General features: G+C 41.2%; 1 protein-coding gene across 12 annotated transcripts in view; it reads left to right on the forward strand.

Annotated features, from left to right (window-relative positions):
- FAM13A (family with sequence similarity 13 member A) overlaps positions 1-18,529 on the forward strand; it is a 344,460-nt gene that overhangs the window by 295,517 nt on the left and 30,414 nt on the right. For all 12 annotated transcript variants that reach the window (XM_087863995.1, XM_045791832.2, XM_045791857.2 and 9 more), the window contains 3 exons: positions 1,706-1,782; positions 2,200-2,242; positions 12,212-12,359. In XM_087863995.1, coding sequence (XP_087720121.1) covers positions 1,706-1,782; positions 2,200-2,242; positions 12,212-12,359 — 268 coding nt within the window. The remainder of the gene's footprint in view (positions 1-1,705; positions 1,783-2,199; positions 2,243-12,211; positions 12,360-18,529) is intronic.

Here is an 18,529-nt window from a genome sequence, read left to right on the forward strand (position 1 = left end):
TTTGTCACAGATACAACCCCCTTTATCAGGAAGATCACATCCAGGTAATAAGAGCAATTATGCTTTGGTTTAAGGAGTGCCGTTTTAGAGAGGCCTCTTCTAACTCAAACTTTAGAGTTATAAAAATGTATATATAATTGAATGTTGTCATGCTTTTTATTTCTCAGATTCATTCTAAAATGAACTGTGTAGATTATCTAAGCATGTAAATTGATGTTTACCTGGAATATCACCTTAACTGGAGAAATAGTAGTAAAATATTTGGGGAGAGGTGGATTTCATCGTTTTAGAAATAATAATAACAACGTCAACAACAATAGCTAGTATCTTTTAAATGTACCAGGTATTATTCACATTCTTTATGTGCATTATTTCCTTTAATCTTCAAGGTCACCTATGTTAATATGTTAATATTGTCATCTCCATTTTCCAGATGTGGGCATTGAAGGGCACGTAGGGTCATACAGTTGGTAAATGATAGAGCTAGGATTCAAACCCAAACATTCCGACTCCAGAGTCACCATTCTGTTAGGTTATGCTGTGTCTCCCTTTGTCTCTATTGTTTGATGGAGCCCAGGGTTTTATACTTTCAGAATTCCAGGTAAGTTGGCCAAACCAACATAAATGGAAAACAATTCACTCACCTACCAAGCCAAAGATTAGTTTTCTACTCTAATTATGTTTGTTTTGTGAGGATTTCTATATATGTCAATTTCGTGGGATTATTGGGAACCTTAATCAGATTTCCTTTGTAAAGGGTTTTTCACGATGGGAGGTTACACATACGTGAATGAACACATGTTGCTTCAGTACATGTTATTCTGATGACGTAGAATAGGTGGATTGTGCTTAATGTCCTTTTAAGGCAAATATGAATCTTTGAGCTCAGTGACATTCAGGTTCAGATCTCTAAGGCAGCTATTTTTTTTTTTTTCAGTTTACTGAATATAAATGTGCTCTCGTTTGCTTTTTTGTAATCTTTCTTCATGGGGATGGCTTACTTACGATGTGCTCAGTCACCTGAACTGTATTTAGAAAACATTGGCCATGTCACAAAAACCTTACAGGTATGCCTCCTGATAAGTATTAAGCCCTCTTGGTCAGCCTGAAATACATGCTGTTCAGAGTAAGTTTCCTGTTTATATTTTTTCCATCTTAACTAGTATAAGGACAAATATTAAATATCACAGAAAGAAAGGTTCTTAAGTTAACACCATTTCTATTCATGGATAGTTTACAGTTTGGGTACAAGCTATTTGTTATCCCACATAATATTGGCAATTTATCCTGAAAATATGTTAAATGAGCAATGAATGTTCCATTGGTTTCTGGTAAGATTCAAAGTCAGATTCCTTGGTTCTAGTTCTGATTTTACTATAATGTTCTGACAGTCTGGGTTTTGCTATGTTAAGCTGTAAGATGTGGATGATACCTAACAAGGATGTTATAGGATACAGTGATCATTTCTATGATGGTGTCAGATATCCTCACTAAAGGGATGATAAAATTCAGTATCCAATTTTATGCAAGCAGCATATACTAAACTTTCCTAATTTTACTAGTTTTATTGAAGATAAAAATATGAGGACTAGAATTTGTTTGTATCTGTGTATTATCTGATTTTTCTATTTTAAATAAAGAAGGATCTGCTGTTAACATATTTCTCACCATTCCTACTGGGCAACCACGATTTGTTTTGTTACAGAATATGGAAAGCCTCAGTTCTACACCATCTCATGAGAGGGCTGGACCTGATGATATTGAACTGATGTCTGATGAAAGGTAATTTTAGCATTTTTTCCTCACCTTGCTTACTAAGATCATGAATAGCTTGCTTTTTTTTTTTTTTTTTTTTTTTTTTTTTTTTTTTTTTTACTTAATATAATGTGCATTACAAGAACTAGAAAGAATAGAATTAAAGGTCTGTATGTTTTCCGGTAGTATTTTGTAGCAAGGAAAACGCTTAGAATAGAAAATCTGCTGTGGTGCTTTTAAAGACAAATAACCCTATTCATGGTTGTGTTTCTAGTTTTGTTTTATTTTGATTTTTTGTTCTGGTTTGTTTTTGAATTTCACAAGAATTTAATTTAGAGCCACTCAACCTACTTTTAAAATAAAGGAAATCATAATTTCACTGGATGAAGAGCATTGTTCTAAAACTGACATTTTATATTTTGTTGTTGCTGCTGTTTTTTATAGCAAAGAAAATGAAAAAGACAGCAGACGTACCCAGCATTTTGAGGTGAGTAGCTAACAAAATTGTGATTGTAACGGGGCTATCCATACATTCCTGAGAACACACGTGAAGCACCGCTAGCCTGTCAGTGAGGGGTAATGAGATTGACAGGACTGTGCTTGGTCAGAAAGGCAAATACTGAAACAAAGAGTCCTTGAGAAATCATATTCCTTTGCTTTTAAATTCTTTTATTTTGCTTGCAAAGAGAAACTTCAGCAACATGGAGATTTCCCTTTAGATTTTCCGTAAAAGAAAACAAAAAGCCAAAGCCACTGGTTTGATTTTCCATGTTCTTATGCATTTTTAAGTGATGGAAATAGATAGGTAATGAATTTAGTGGATCTGTCACCAAGATTTATCTCATTAATGTTCACATTAAGCCAAACTCAGTGTGAGTTGTTAAATGCAGTTTGTTTTCTGAGTTTTGTCTCATTTTAAGTAAACCATGGAGAAAAACTATCTAATTCCCTTACATTGTCTGTATCTTAAAGTTCCAGTTATTTCCTGTCTTCCTCATTCTCCGAGGGCATCGCCGTGCTGAGCCCCGTGATTTCCCTTGCTCGCAACTCTGGCTTCCATTCAGCGTGCTCAACCCCATTTTGCACTCACCTGTGTGTATGTAATCTACTCCCAAATGCTTCCAACTCCACTTTCAATATTTTTATCAGTTTTTCCCTTGGGCAAGATTTAAAGCTTTTTTTCAGCCTGTTCTTGAATTCTGACCCTTAAAATATTAATTATATCTAGAACTCTCGGGCGCCTGGGTGGCTCAGTCAGTTAAGCATCTGCCTTCGGCTCAGGTCTTGATCCCGGGGTCCTGGGATTGAGCCCCGCATCAGGCTCCCTGCTCAGCGGGGTGCCTGCTTCTCCCTCTATCCCTCCCCTCTGCTGGTGATCTCTCTCTCTCTCTCTCTCTCTCAGATAAATAAAATCTTTAAAAAAAAAAAAGAAGAAGAAGAACTTTCCAGTGATTCCTAATCTTTGTTGGACATTGTCCTGATTTCCTGACGGGGTCACTCCGTAGCATCTGTTGAGTCCTGCCGCGTACGTGTAGTGTGCTAGGAGCTACGAGTCAGGAACAGCTGCAGTCCCTACCCACCTTGGAATTCTACAATCTAGGAGGTTAGGAACCTAACAGCTGTGAACCCCCTTCTTAGAAAAACACACACTCATGTACCATTTGGCATGAAATTGGTAGAAATGAGCCGCCACCTCCCTGCCAATCCCCGCCAGTGCTGTGATCTCCTCCTGTTCCCTCTCTTCAGTTCTTGTCATGTCTGCTTCCTCAGCGCAGCCAGGTAATGGGAGGGGAATGCTTCCTCTTTCTGACTTTGCAGCTGCGAAGCCTCTTCTTCCATCTCTTTTTCCCCCCTTCCTTTAAGCTTCCTTCTTTGGGACCCAGGCAACCAGCGGACATTTTTCCCTGACACCAGGTACCTTTTTTCCAAAGCACAATTTCCCCATGATAGCGTCTCTTTATTTTCCTTCTTGTTTCACCCTCTGTCTGCTTTTTTCCTCTGCTCACAGCAAGCCCTTCCTCATCACGCCATTGAATGTGACTTTAAAGAAGATTGCTTTGCCAGCCTCCTAGAGAGGTCTTCTCAATTCCTCCCTTTTATGTCTGTTCTCCTTTACACGATAAAAGGGTATAGAGCAACCTTTGTGGATGGACTTCATAACATTAACTCATAAATTCCAGGTGGCACCCAAACTAAATCCGTGCTGAACTCAGCTTGCCTTGGTATGTTTGTGGACAGCTCCCATGGCAGTGGATGAATCACAGGGAAAAAATCTCAAATCCTGCTTCCATGTGCCAGGTCCTATTCTTACATGTGTCAGCCATGTGCAGGTGCCAGTCAGCACCCACCCCACCACTGGCATCCCTTAAGCATTTGCTATTAATAATCATGGTCATCATCATACGTTCAGCTAGGAGATAAAATTAGGCAGTGAGTTAACAGGCAGCCTAAGCTCTCCGTGTCACCTTTCTTTTAGAACTGCCCCAAAGGAGAAAAACAAGACATCACTCCACAAGATTGGGATGATACTCTACTCGGGAAGGCATGTGCTTCTTTCACTGAAGGATATATATATTTAATTATTAGTGACGGACCATGAAAAGATCTATTTTCCCTTTTTAAAGCCCTTTCCCTTGTTTACAGTGTGGTATCACTGTACTGTTTAATGTGTGTAGCACTTTCTAGAGCTTACTAAACAACCTAAATAGTTAATCTGGTGTTCTGGTAATATCACAATAATTCCTAAATTTCAGAGATGAAAAATAAGTCTCGACTTTGGTTACCCCTCCTAGAATTCTGCCTAAGCGGTGTTTTATGTCACGTCTCCCGTCCCGTCAGATTGAGGAGCCAGCATTTATGTGCCCACTGTGGATGGCTCCGATGAGGTTTCCAGTTTCATTTTCCATGTAGACAGTTGGTCCTCACTAATACCGTCCTTAAAATTTTCCTTGTGGGGCGCCTAGGTGGCTCACTCGTTAAGCGTCTGCCCTCAGCTCAGGTCATGATCCCAGGGTCCTGGGATCGAGTCCCACATCAGGCTCCATGCTCAGCTGGGAGTCTCCTTCTCCTTCTCCCACTCCCCCTGCTTGTGTTCCCTCTTTCGCTGTTTCTCTCTCTCTCTCTCTCTCTGTCAAATAAATAAATAAAACCTTAAAAAATAAAATAAAATTTTCCTTATAAGTTCTTTGATTCATGTAAGATTAAGACAACAGATGCCAGCCATTGAGGAAGCATGGTCTTTCCTGTTTTGACTAGCATTTCCATGAGAACATGGGACATTAAGCCCAGTCTCAGAGATGCTCCGGAAAGGGGCACATAAGCAGAGAGAGGCTCTCCTTAAAGTCTGTGGTTCAAACGCAAATGCAGGCACAACTGTGACTTTATTTTTAAAGTAAGCATTTTGCAGCCCTAAATGTGTTTCCGTGTGAATGCATGTGCTGAAAAGTGAACATGGGTCCCCTTCGTTGTACGTCTTTTTAATTTTTTTAATCAACTAATCTTACCCACAAAGAGACTCTGCTCGAGATCTCAGATGGTCAGTAAAAAAAAAAGTTAAGAGTCCATTCGAAATGCCAAAAATTAAAGTATGATTTCTATGGGTAGGTTTTCGAAAGGTTGGCATCTTAATAAAATATCCCTTTCGGGCTCTATGAAATGAGCTAATGTAAGGAAGAGCCTAGCGTACTATCCTTGAATATGTTGGAGTCCAGAGTCTTTGTCCTTTTGTTTCTTTTTAAACTCAGTGAACGTCTGGAAGTACCCAGAAGAAAGGTCATCCCTAAAACTAGCAACTTCTAGATTCCAAAAGATATCACTGAAAGTACAGATTGTCAACGTTCTGTTTACAATAGAGCTTAACACTTATGCTCCAGTTTGATTCCTTCTGATAAGTTATTTTCTGTTGTGGAAATATTTCATGCTTCTGTATGAAATCCATAATATTAAAACTGTAGCCTTATATTAATCTGTTTATCAAGAAAGCAAAACCTTTAAGAATTATTGAGTGCATAGAAGGGTATTACCTTATCTGGGAGAGGTCATTTTATGTCAGAAGTACAAGGTTAATGAAGTGTTAAATTCTTTCACAAAATTTTTACATTCTTTATGCTTTCTAAGCCTACCGCTTAGAAGAGCTTAGAAGCATACCTTTGTAACAAATAAGACATTCATAATAAACAAAAGGCCATTTCCCTTTTTTATCCAGCATTAAAACAAAAGTAAAAAGAAGGGAGAGAGAGAAAGAAGACAAGGCTTTCCAATCAAGACTGAGCATTAATATTAATTATCAAACATCTTAAGTGTAGGCTTTTATTTGCCCTGAGCAGGTTTGAGCTAAATTCTGAAATATCCTGTCAACAAGTATTTATGAAATGAATCACTGTGTTATTTCAACTTCGCTGTATTCCACGGAAGCGTTAGGATTTTGTTACTGGTTTTAATGTTAAAACCAGAATAATTTAAAAGCTCTGTTTATTTAGATTCACTTCCCATTTCATCCAGTCTCTAAAAGCTACTGAAGCTTTGCAAATTCACATGAATTTGGGAACTGTGTTATGTCCATTTTCCCTTATTGTCAGGCCAAACAGTAAATGTTTATGGTCCCATGTGGTTCTTGTGTTAACGCTGTGTGGTTCCTTCCTGTGCAAACTGCATTACACAGTGCACCCTCTGATAGCATCACTCCTGGCTCTGGGAAGCTCTTAGGCTACTTATTTATATCCTGTCGCAGGGAGGGAGAAGGGATGAACAAAAATTCACCAACTATTTGAAGTCAGGGTAGGAGCAAGATCGGTGAAGTCTGAGGACTGAAAAAGCCAGGTCCAGTTAGACAGGGGCACGTCTTGACAAAGATCGGGTGAATAGACTAATAGTCAATGGTTCCTTAATGGTTCCTGAATATGGACTGTTACCCGAGGCCACAGGCAAGGTGAGCTCTCTGAGTATTTGCTCCCTAGCAGCCTGTTTTTTTCTGTTATAACATGTGTGACATAGGCACTTATACGTTCAATGTCTTTCTTCCACACTAAATTCCATACCTTGTTAATTCCTGTAATCCCAGTGCCTAGGACACTGTATGTGTTCAGTAAACACTTGCAGATGAATGAATATGAAAGGGAGGTAATAAATAATTGGAAATAGCATTTTTTTTCTCAGCTGCTATGGGCTAACCATTTTGATACATGTTTTTCATTTAATCTTCATAACAACTCTATGAAGTCTTAGAAGGTCTTCATTGAAGATCTTGCAGCTGAGCAGCTAGTATTGAAACTCAGATCTCTGACTTGAAAACCCATCCCCTATCTGCCCTACCATGTTGTCTCTCCTAAGAGCCATGAATATGTAATGTGTTTTCATATGCTACAACATTTTTGACGTGGGTTTCATGTGTGACCCTGTAGCACAAGGATCTATCTCTGAGTTGAAAATTGTGAAATGGCGGTAGTCCCCCATTATCTGTGGTTTCACTTTCTGTGGTCTCAGCTACCCATGGTCAGCCCTGGTCTAGGAGTAGATTTTTGTCCTTCTGAAGTATCATCCAAAAGTCAATAGTAGCCCAACGCTGCGTCACAATGTCTATGTCACTGCCCTCACTTCATCTCACCACGTAAGCATTTTGTCATCTCACATCATCACAAGAGGAAGAAAGGCGAGTAAAGATGTTTTGAGAGACCACATTCACATAACTTCTATTAGAGTATATTAGAATTGTTCTATTTATTAGTTACTATTAATCCTACTGTGCCTAATTTATCAATTAAACTTTATCATAATTGTGTATGTATAGGAAAAGGTGGGGTGTCTATAGGGCTCAGCACTATTCCCAGTTTCAGGCATCTACTGGGAGTCTTGGAATGCATCCCCCCAGATAAGGGGGGCTGCTGTAATTCATTTACTCTGTGATTTAACTGAAGACATAAGACAGGTAAACAACAAAAGTTGAAACCAGAAATATTTTGGTTCTTGAGAATGTCCTTGACATTTGAACGTGAATGATCTGGGAGAGGCAGCGGACAAGCAAGTAGACCAGTGCAGTGCCACAGGATGAGCATGGGAGAGAGTGTGGAACAATCTGGAGAGGTGCCTCGCCCAGCCCAGGCTAACGAGTCATTGAAGGATGAGTGGTTTTGATGCTGGCGTGTTGCTGCAGAGCCCGAACAGCTTCCCCGTGGGTGGCCACGGAGCAGCAGCCCCAGCTCCCATATGCACATAAGCCCTGGGCCCACACCAGCAGCCCACTCTGCATCCCCAGGCACCGCAGCCGAGGCAGGTTCTGGTGAGACGGATGAGGCCAGAAACTGGGAAGCAGGCCTCCAGGAGCAGCAGACAGGTGAAGAGCGACCTCAGGGGCTGGTCACAGCAGGACAGAGCCCAGTGCGCGGCTGCGCTGGCTAACGCTGTGCCAAGTGTGTCTCTGCTCTGCAAGCTGGTATGGTTTATGTAGGAGAGACCCTGCCCCTGCTGTGTAGGAAATCAGCTAGAAAGTCCAGAAGCTTGTGTAACACAGGTCTGTAGTGTGAGTGATCCCCTGTTGTATGTGGCACATTCTAAACACCCTTACATGGTGACTCCAGATGCAGTGATCTCCTTGCTGTTCCTTAAACACAATGACCGTGCCTCAGGGCCTTTGCATTTGCTTTCCTTCTTTCTGGAATGCTCTTTCCATAGGCTCACTCCCGCATTTCCTTCATATCTCTGCTTATATGTCACCTCTTAAGAAAGGCCTTTCCTGACCACCAAATAGAAAATAGCAGACTGTGGCCCCTACCTCCATCATCTCTCTTACCCTGCTTTATTTTTCTCCGTAGTCCGTGTCACTACCTGACATTTTTTTCTTTGTTTACTGTTACTTCCTGTAAGATTCATTAGGACAAACTTAATTTTGTCCTCTGAAGTATCCCCAGTGTTTAGAAAACTGTCTAGCAGGTAGTAGGTACACAAAAATTATTAGTTGAATAAATGAGTAAATATTATCTTTGTATCTCTAGCACACAGTGGCCATTTTAAGAATATATCATGTGATATATATTATTATTGAAAAAACTAATAAAGTCTTGGACTGTTCTCTTCGTTAGAATAATAGGATCTTAAGGGTTGTCCATTCCAGCCTCCTACCCAGGGCGGTAATCTCTGCTTCTCCCACATGCCCGACTCCCAGACTTCATCTGAACACTGTGAAGGGCAGCTCCCTAATTCACAAGGTGGTCCATTGTTGTGTTGCAGCCAGATCAACTGTCCTCAGAACCCCACTGAGCATTCTTGAGCCTCTTCCACAAAATGTCAGCGCTCTCAGCATAGGGAGCTTCATGGCTCACATAGCCCAGCACAGAGGGGATGTGCCAAACCCTGCCGTCGAAGGAATGAAGAAATCTGTGCATTTTGGAAAGAAAAAATTAATTTTCTAATTTTAGTTTTCTTTAAAATGGATACTAATTCAGATGCAGAAAAAAAAAGTAAGCTCAATTTCCTTTGAAACAGGTGCTAATACAGATTGAGCAATCGTGAAAATATGCATTTTTACATTTTTGTGTGTGTGTGTTTCAGCATTTTACTTGTGTCGTGTCAAGCACTGCAGGACTCTGAGTGCCCTGAGGGGACACAGGCATGGCAGGAAGCAAAGCCAGTATCTGGCGTTGGGAAGGGACACAGGCTGCCTACAGAACCCAGTGCTTAGGCCTGTAGGTCTTCCCACCAGCATTCACTCCCATCCGCAAGACCTCAGCCTGGGAAACACATTTCACCATTGTTACTCTGTTTCTAAAATCCTTCCATGGCTTTCCATTATCAACTACAGGCTAAAATCCAAATTTAGCTGAGCATACACAGCCTTTCTCAATCCGGCGTCCGCTCACCCAACACCCTCATCACCTGCTGTCCCTCTGTCTTGTCCTCCCCTGCTGTGACCAGCGAACCCCCAGGGTGCCTGCCTCTGTACCTATTCCTCTTCCTCAACCTCTCTCACTCACACTGCCCCCAAAACAAAATTGCTGTTGCTGACTCATGATGGGACCCCGAGTGGCTCTTTCCCCTGTTTGTTCATCATGCATCTAGAACCCCCCTCTTCAAGGTTGCACGGTTTGCCTTGAATTGCTGTTGAACACGGCTCATCTCCAACACCTCTCTCTGGCATTCTGAGGTGTGGCAGCGTTTTCTTCTTCTTCCCATGGTGCCTTGAAATGAGGAGAAGACTGATGGCCTCATCTGTGTGTATCTTATGCTCCAGGCGCTATGCTAATGGCCTTTCAGACCTTTTCCCAGATCATCAAAGGAACCTTGCTAGATTGGAATTGTTCATGCCATTTCACAGATTAAGAAATGGAGGTTCAGAGAAGTGAAGCAGCTCAGCCAGAGCACCAGGCACAGTAAATATCAGGCACCCGGCTCTGCTTGTCAGCAGAAGCCACATCTGTCCCAGTGTAGTACAGCGCCAGGGGCTGGCACGGGCTCCTCATGGACCGGATGCCGTGCTTACAATATGGACTCACGTTTCTTATATTCTTCCTTTTTGTATGTCTCTAAGTGGAACAAGTGTTAAAAATCTTTATTGAGAAAATGTTTATTTGCTGTATGCAGATTCTTACACGCACACACACATGCATACACACGTGCACACACACACACGGCTGGTGACTGACCCTGTAGCTCTCAATAAGCAGAGGGCCAGACTTGGTCCTTCAGCCCTGGTCCACTTAGTATTCAGCTCAAGGAACAAATAACTTTTGGGGCGCCTGGGTGGCACAGCGGTTGAGCGTCTGCCTTCGGCTCAGGGCGTGATCCCGGCGTTGTGGGATCGAGCCCCACATCAGGCTCCTCCGCTATGAGCCTGCTTCTTCCTCTCCCACTCCCCCTGCTTGTGTTCCCTCTCTCACTGGCTGTCTCTATCTCTGTCGAATAAATAAATAAAATCTTTAAAAAAAAAAAAAAAGGAACAAATAACTTTTATGGCATAAATGCATAAGCTGGTTTTTTCTCCAGTAGACAAGCAGCATTTTGAAAGTGTCAGCCCCAGATTTACCTGGCGTTTCCATCTGACTTTAGTAGCTCATCGTGAATTGACTGATGATATTTCATTTTATTCCCAGTGTGGTGAAGAAAATAGCGGTCCTTGGGCATCATTTCGTGGAAATACAATAGTAAAAGCCCCGTCTATTCCCTGGTGATATCAAAGTGGGTTGAATAGCTATTAAAAATAGCTGGAAGTCTTAATAGTGCTTATTTTAAGCAAGAGAACATTTCTCATGCATTAATGGAATCATTTATGATTTCCAGATGTTTGGGGGTTTTTTCTTTTATTATATTTGCTAAAATAAATTTCCAGTTATTCTCCAAGAAAATCTTTTGTACAGATCTATGCTACTTGAGAAGAATATTTGTGATTAAACACTTGCATTTATAATCTTAGGAGAGAAGGGAAAGTGACAGTGGTTGGGTTTACAAGATGCCAAAAGAGCAAGGAAAAAAAGAATGAATTTCAATGCGAATTTTGTTAACATAAAATCACTTAGCTGAAATAGCAGCCTTTGGGAGAGGGTTTTCTCATCCCCCAGATATCCCAGCCTAGGTGTAGGTGCCCCCAACGAGCAAAACCAAGTGTAGCTGAGTTTTTAATATTCAGAGTAGATGAATAATAGGAAAACAAGTGACAGTTGGATATTTGTAAGATATAAATTATGCATTGCTGACTTGCCAGTTCTTGGCTTTTTACTTACCAAAAAAAAAAAAAAAAGTCCTGCTCCCTGTGTGATTTTGGCTCATTTCCAGAGTCCGTATTCCTTACTGCTAGCCCAGATGAGCCGCCAAACCCCTGTGCTGTTTGAATTTGCGCAACAATGCTTTAATACCCAGAGCTCCTCCATAAATAGTCTGTCCTCCCCACACTTGGGGCGAAAACAACCACAGGAAATCTGGGAATGTGCAGCTCGCCCCGCTGAATTGATCTAAGCCTCTGACGGGGCCAGCAGGAGAGCATTTGTGTACGCAGCCTCTGCTCCTGGCCTTGCAGGACTGTTTACCTAAGGGGCAAAGAAGTCTGCACGCAGGGGACACCATGTTGCTTCGCCAGCCTTAGCAACAGCAGTGGCAGGATTTTTGCTGTTGTTTTCAGTCTGTAGAGCCCTACTCCTTTAAGGAAACACAAACTCCTTTCCCTCCTTCCCGGCCCCAATCAGTAACCATCAAGACTGTCAGCTGCCTGCAGTTATCAGGAGCAGCAGCTCTTGGAAATCCTCTTGTCTTTCTCACAGAAGAAAAGTTCTAGGAGCACAGATGGACGATTGCTTTTGGCATGCAAGCGGCCAGCGAGTATCCAGGGGGCATCAAGCTATGATTTTGATTTCTGTGCTGGGTGCGTCTGCCGCTAGGGCTTGCGAGGCTTCATCCAGAAGGAGTGGTACTGCTGCAGACATTTGTGGGTTTTGGTGAGCAGGAGCTATTTGGAGACGTTGTGCTATTATTACAGAGCCCCGCAATGAAGATTCAGGAGCATCCCAGCATACCTGACACCAAACTGCAGAGGACTCAAGATGCCGAGGACCAGCAGGAGAGCTTTGTCTCCGAAGTGCCTGAGCTCGACCTGACTGCATTGTGTGACGAGAAGAGCTGGGAAGGTAGGATCGGCTGCTATTTGGATGATTTATTATTGGAAAAGCATATATAAAGTAGCCCAAATGAGAGGCGCGTCACCACATGGATGTATGAAAGCGATGGGTGTAGGAGTAACTGCATTTCCGAAATGACTGCAAATCCTCTCCCTGGCATAGGAATGTGTCACGTTACGTGTTGCCAGGAGGAATTGCAATCTAAGAAAGAAAACGTGCTTGCCTTCTATCGTAGCGTCACCTTGCAGCCTTCTTTATTTCTTAACTCACCGGGAGTGCCAGTCCGCGTATGTGTTCCCCGTCTAGTAGTCCCCAGCAGAGTACTGAGGAAGCCTCCCAGGTTTAGGACTTCATCTGGGCGCAGCTGCTCTTCGGCTGCTGCACGCCAGCCGGCCACCTCCTTCACTAAATCTCCGTCCCATGTTTTCTAGAAAACAGAAGCTTTGCTTCTGTGATTGTTTTTATGGATAGAATTTTTTTAAAAGCCAGGTCAGCCAGCATAAGGGATTTGCTTATCAAAGAGAACACTGAATAAAAAGTGCTTCCGATGGAAAGCCTGCAGTGATCCAGTGTGGAAGGTTGGTTTTTCTAGAGATTTTTGGCAAAACAGTAGAAATGTACTTGTGAGGAAGAAGAGGGTGTCCTCGTCTTGTCAAAACTGCGTTTCAGGAAGGTGCTGGCAACAGTGCCCTCAAGCGGCTCTGCTGTCCTCATCCATGTGTCTGCGTCCAGACCTGTATCAGTGTGTGTCCAAAATGCGTGCCGAGCTGCCTCTGTACGCTGCATGTGTTTGGAGGCTGCAAAGGGGGAGAAATTGTGTGCCTGGTTTCAGAACAGCAGCACGACCTAACACAGTGACCGAGGGAATCACAGCTACAAGGAATCCGTCCTTTTCTGAAGCACCTGGATTTCCTTGTCTTCTCCCCACCCCTTTTTAAACCAAAAAGTACTCGTTTCGATAATGAGTTTAGATGATGGGGCAAAATGCGATCTAAACAGACCACAGGGTGAAAAATAGCAATCCCTTTATGCTCCTTGCATCCAGGGCTTGGTGAAGCAAAAACGAACTGTTTTTTTATTCTCGTTCTCCCAGTTTGCAATCCAAGAAACATGTCTTAGCCTTTTACCATGTAATGAGGCAGTTGGGTCGGAGATTTTCTCAGACCTTCCCAGCTCATGATACGGTCACTAGAAAAAATTGCAGGGTGTTTTGTTTTGTTTTCCTTTTAATTTCAGTGATACATTCCTGGATAGTGTTTTATTGTTCTTTCGTTTTGTGTACTTTGGAATATTCAGGTGTGTTTTAAATTCATTAAAAACAAATCTCCCCCCCCCCCCGCCGCCAAAAAAAGTCTCATAGTAGCCACTGTTGCCCAAATAAAAGAAAAAAGCAATAGCCAAAACAACTGCTGTATTTAGGTTTCAGAAATACGGTCTCCTCACATCAGTAACACAGAATTCTAGACAAAAACGAGGATTTTTGGACAGAATTCAGATTAGCTACATTATCTTGGTGTATTCAGTAAAAGGGCAGGGAGATTCTTCTAATCCCCCCTGAAATGGACTCAGTTTGGTGATTTTTATCTTGGTCAGTCATAAATTTGTGATCTCTTCAAGCAAATGTTAAGAGGCCAGTATGAAAATTCCGTCCAGCGGGGTTGGAAGCTAACTTTCCTTAAAACTGTTTTATTACTTAATGTAAAGAACTCTCTTCTAGATATTATTAATAATAATAATAATAATAATAATAATATGAAGGAACAAACATTTTGTTATATTGGAAACTAGATGGAATTTTTAAAATCTTATCGGGGGAAAAATAGAGTAGGCTTGGAAATGCTTGTTGTGTTATCTATGTAATTTATGAAAGGACTTGTGTTAACTTCTGCCAGTTAACTGCGTTAGTTACTGAACTTGCATATCTTAAAAATCTACACGGATTCATTTCAAGGCCATTTTGATCATTTGGTTACTGCTTTCAGAGGCCATTTTTTATCATATATTTATTTTAAATTTTCGTGTTATATTTTAACAGTAAGTATAGTCAAAATAAAGGAATTTTTGCATAAGGGATAGTTCAGATGCGCGCCATCAGTCTCCAAGCACTAAAATATTACCTTTCCTTTATAGCCTCAACAAGAGATCCAACAAAATGATAGTTCTGCAGTAAGGAATCCACTTTGCACTAATTTAAAGTGTGAAAGTGAAACCAGGGCAACAAAATATATACATGGAAGTAATAGTTACTCAAACCTTCTGAGCCAGAATGTGTCTGTAAGTCTCCCTTGCCAGTCTCCAAGCCACGATGTAGTGTAACCTGCTGTTTTTGGTTTGCTGGTCTGTTCCCCATCCCCACACCGTAGTTCACACTCTCTTATTCATACAGATCGTAGAATGCTGGGTGAGACGATACTCAGTGAGCAGACTGTTGGCGCTAGCCTCAGCGGTGGGTGCTCCCATATGGCAGTGACGTTCTCTGGCTTCTGGGGCGTACTTATCAGGGCAACAAAAAAGGAAATGAACCTAGTAATTAGATTCCATAGCCTACATAGAGTAGAACCCTCTCAGAGTGAACGTAGGATCAGAGTCTCATCGTGCTTGTTGGCAGTTATATAACACATGCTTTTTTCTTTTTTTCTCTCTCTCTGTATGTAGCTATGTATTCAGGCCCATTTTTTACCTATCCACATCGTATTATTATTTTATTACTTCCACTCTCCAAAATTAAATGAGTACACAAATCAAATGTATTATTATTTGTTATGTAAAGCCCTTCAGAACTGCATAATTAGAATGTTCCTAATCAGCCAGTTCATGTTGATTTGGGGGTACCATTTGTGGAAGTATTAAGGTTTAAATACTCAGCTTTCTCTATTAATGTTGTCCTGGTGAAGGTAAGCTTAAAAGAACATTTTTAAAGGGCATAAAATACTTTATATTTCTTATTTATTGCTTACTACTTGTCAAAAATAACTGTGGAAATTCTGAAAGAATGATGAAGAAGCAGTGGATCTTAAAGCTTTTTTGACTGGACTCTGCCATTATACAGCTAGGAAAGTTGAGGCCAAAAGAAGCAAAATGATTCAAAATAACGAAGTCTCTTGACTTCCTCTCTGATGCCTCTTTCTCAGCAATGCCAGTTATGTGTCCTGGCAAGCAGTGGGCCATAATGGCTAAGACCAGGCACGTCCTGGGTTCAAACCCTGGCCCTGCAGCTTTGTGGACAAGTTAGTAAATGTGTTACAGTTTCGGCCTCGTTTTCTCCATCTTTAAATAGGTGTAACAGGGGCACCCGGGAGGCTCAGTCGGTGAAGCATCTGCCTTTGGCTCAGGTCATGGTCTCAGGGTCCTGGGATCGAGCCCCACGTTGGTCTCCCTGCTCAGTGGGGAGTCTGCTTCTCCCTCTCCTGTTCCACCTGCTTGTGCTATGTCTCTCTCTCCCACAAATAAATATTTTTTAAAAATATATAAATAAATAAGCATAACAACAGATTAATAATGAGCAAACAGATATTGTAGTATTCACTTAGTAAGTTTTTTGCAAGGATTAAGTGAGCTAATATTTGCAAAGTGCTTGACACAGTACAAGTACCTAACAGGCACTATGTGTTAGTTGATGTTGTTACTGTCTTCCACAAATGTTTCCAAGTATAGTTTCAGGAAAAACCAGCCTAAGTTGGACATCTCTGAAACCAGAGCCCAATTCTGCCTAATGACAGTGGGTGACTCTTAAACACAGAGAAGGAGTCCATAATTACTGGGTCCTGCACTGTTGACCAAGGACAGATTTTACCAAACCAACCTCGTGTATGTGTGTGTGACTCTGGATTAGGAAATGTCGCATTTGAAAAGACCTCAGCTGGGCCGTTAATGGGGACTCCAGTGCCCTGTCAGATGTGGAAGGAATAGCAGACAGTCAGGTAGCAGAGTGAATTAGTAACTGATTAAGCAACAGTACTTAAATGTGCAGATACACTGATCAAAGTTGACACAAATGGGGGTATTCTCATTAGGAAAGTCCCCAGCTCTAGCCTGTTCCACACATTTTATTAATGACTTGAATGGAGCAATTAAGGGCCTACTTATTAAATTTGCAAATAGAGACAAGGCAGATATATGAGATGCAAGGATTAAATTGGGATTGACAAAGCTGACTACTAAGGTTCCTTCTAACTGATAGTTTGCAAGATTTTTTGAACAATTTAATAGGACTGCCATTGTTCCAAGGTTAAGTTGTGGAACACTAAGGAAATTTTTATGATAGTATTTCCCTCCCCGGTGGGGTTTACATCTTCTGGTGTCTGGGATGTGCACATACCTCGTCACACCACCGAGGAGCCACCTTGAAAGACGGTATGACATCGTGCCAGGGAGTAATGACTCTAAATAGCATGTAGTTGGAAGTGAGAAGTGGAAAACATCAGCTCCCTTAATTCTGGCAGATTTCTGCAATAAATCATCTTAGTAGCTAATTTTCTTTTGTCTAGCAAACGGATCCAGCTGGCTAAGCAGAGAGTAGCTATATCCCAGTGACCACATTAATATTACTCAGAACCGTGTTTCTTCTTCCTGCAGTGAATCTCCTTTATTTCCATGTGTACTGTAGTGTCTGAATTGGAACTCCCCCAGGACCTATTCTCTTCTGTTACTTAGGTAGCATGAATACAGCTTTTATCTCTGTTACTTTGACCTGCTGGGATGTCAGCTGTCCTGGTGGATTAATTTTTCATAGAGAGACATGCCATATTTATGTCCAGAGTTCGTTGTGACAAGACACATGGCTAAAATCACGGAACTTAAGGAATTCTGGTCTGGATATAAAAACGCATTTCTTTCATGTGGTGCTTTAAGATGAAAATCTAATTCGAAGCCTCAAATCTTTTCTGTTTTCCCTTTGAATATTTTTCTTGCAATTTCTTTGTCCATTTCATTGCTCTAGAATTACTGATTAAAGTATAAACTATGTCTCAGACTAGGCACTGGGAATGGTCAATGAATATACCCTCAAAACTGAATCTCTAGGCAGGCAATGCAACTGGGCATCCTGTCCTCTATGCACTGTTCTTACTCGGTTCTTTCTTCTTCATCTAGTTGGGTGTCAACTATGAAAACACGAGTAGGCCTTATATTTTTAGATCATCACAAACTAAAACAGAAGAAGAGTTGGTTTTCTTGATTTAGTTCTATTGAACTATATATTATATGTAATTTTATAAATTTATAAGAGCCTTAAATTCTATAGAAAAAAGGAAAGAGTGAGATCTTGCCCTTTGCAATGACACAGATGGGTCTAGAGAATATTATGCTAAGTGAAATAAGTCAGACTGAAAAAGACACGTATCATATGATTTTACTCATGTGGAATTTAAGAAACAAAACAAATGAACAAGGAAAAAAAAAAAGAGACAAAAACCAGACTCGGTAGTTGCCAGGGGGAAGGGGGGGGGGGAGGGGAGGGGAGGGATGGGTGAAATAGATAAAAGGGAGTGAGAGTGTTCTTATCTTGATGAGCACTGAGTAATGCAGGGAATTGTTGAATATTATATACCTGAAACTAATATAACACTGTTCATGATATTCCATTAAAAATGTAAATGAATATATCCATGGAAACAAAAAGAGAGAGAAAGGAGAGAGAAATGCAAGCATTTCATGTTGCATGGGTGAGAAACTTCACTTCTGTTCTACATGCATACTGATGATGCAACATAACTTTTTTATTTTGTTAATTGAATTTCATAATGGTTTTACATTTGTCATTTTTTAGTGAATTCATTTATGCTAACTATATCCTCTAAGAGAAAATGTCACCCATAAGCTAGAATTGCTTCGGCTGTGTGTTTCATATATACCAATGGTGACGCTAAGAAAAGGGCACATTGGGTCTTAGCAGTCAAGTGAGCCGTCAGGAATGGGTCTGCGTTAACACAGAGGAAATCTGACGAATGGCTCCACAAAGCATCAAACAAGCATAACTCAGTTCCATGATTAGTGGTATATTGTTAATTCAGGATCACAATACATTTTTTACTGGAGACCTGCTTGGATAACGGTCACAGACACTCTTGTTTCGTACACAGAGGCCACATCATTGAAAACTGACAGATGAGTTGTGATATTTCTCAAGAGATAGTCTGCTAGGTTCAAACAAATTAAAGGAGTTCAGGATCTAAGGGAAC

This window comes from Ursus americanus, chromosome 8, assembly GCF_024610735.1.
Source record: "Ursus americanus isolate L20-20 chromosome 8, mUrsAme1.1.p, whole genome shotgun sequence".
Lineage (NCBI taxonomy): Eukaryota > Metazoa > Chordata > Mammalia > Carnivora > Ursidae > Ursus > Ursus americanus.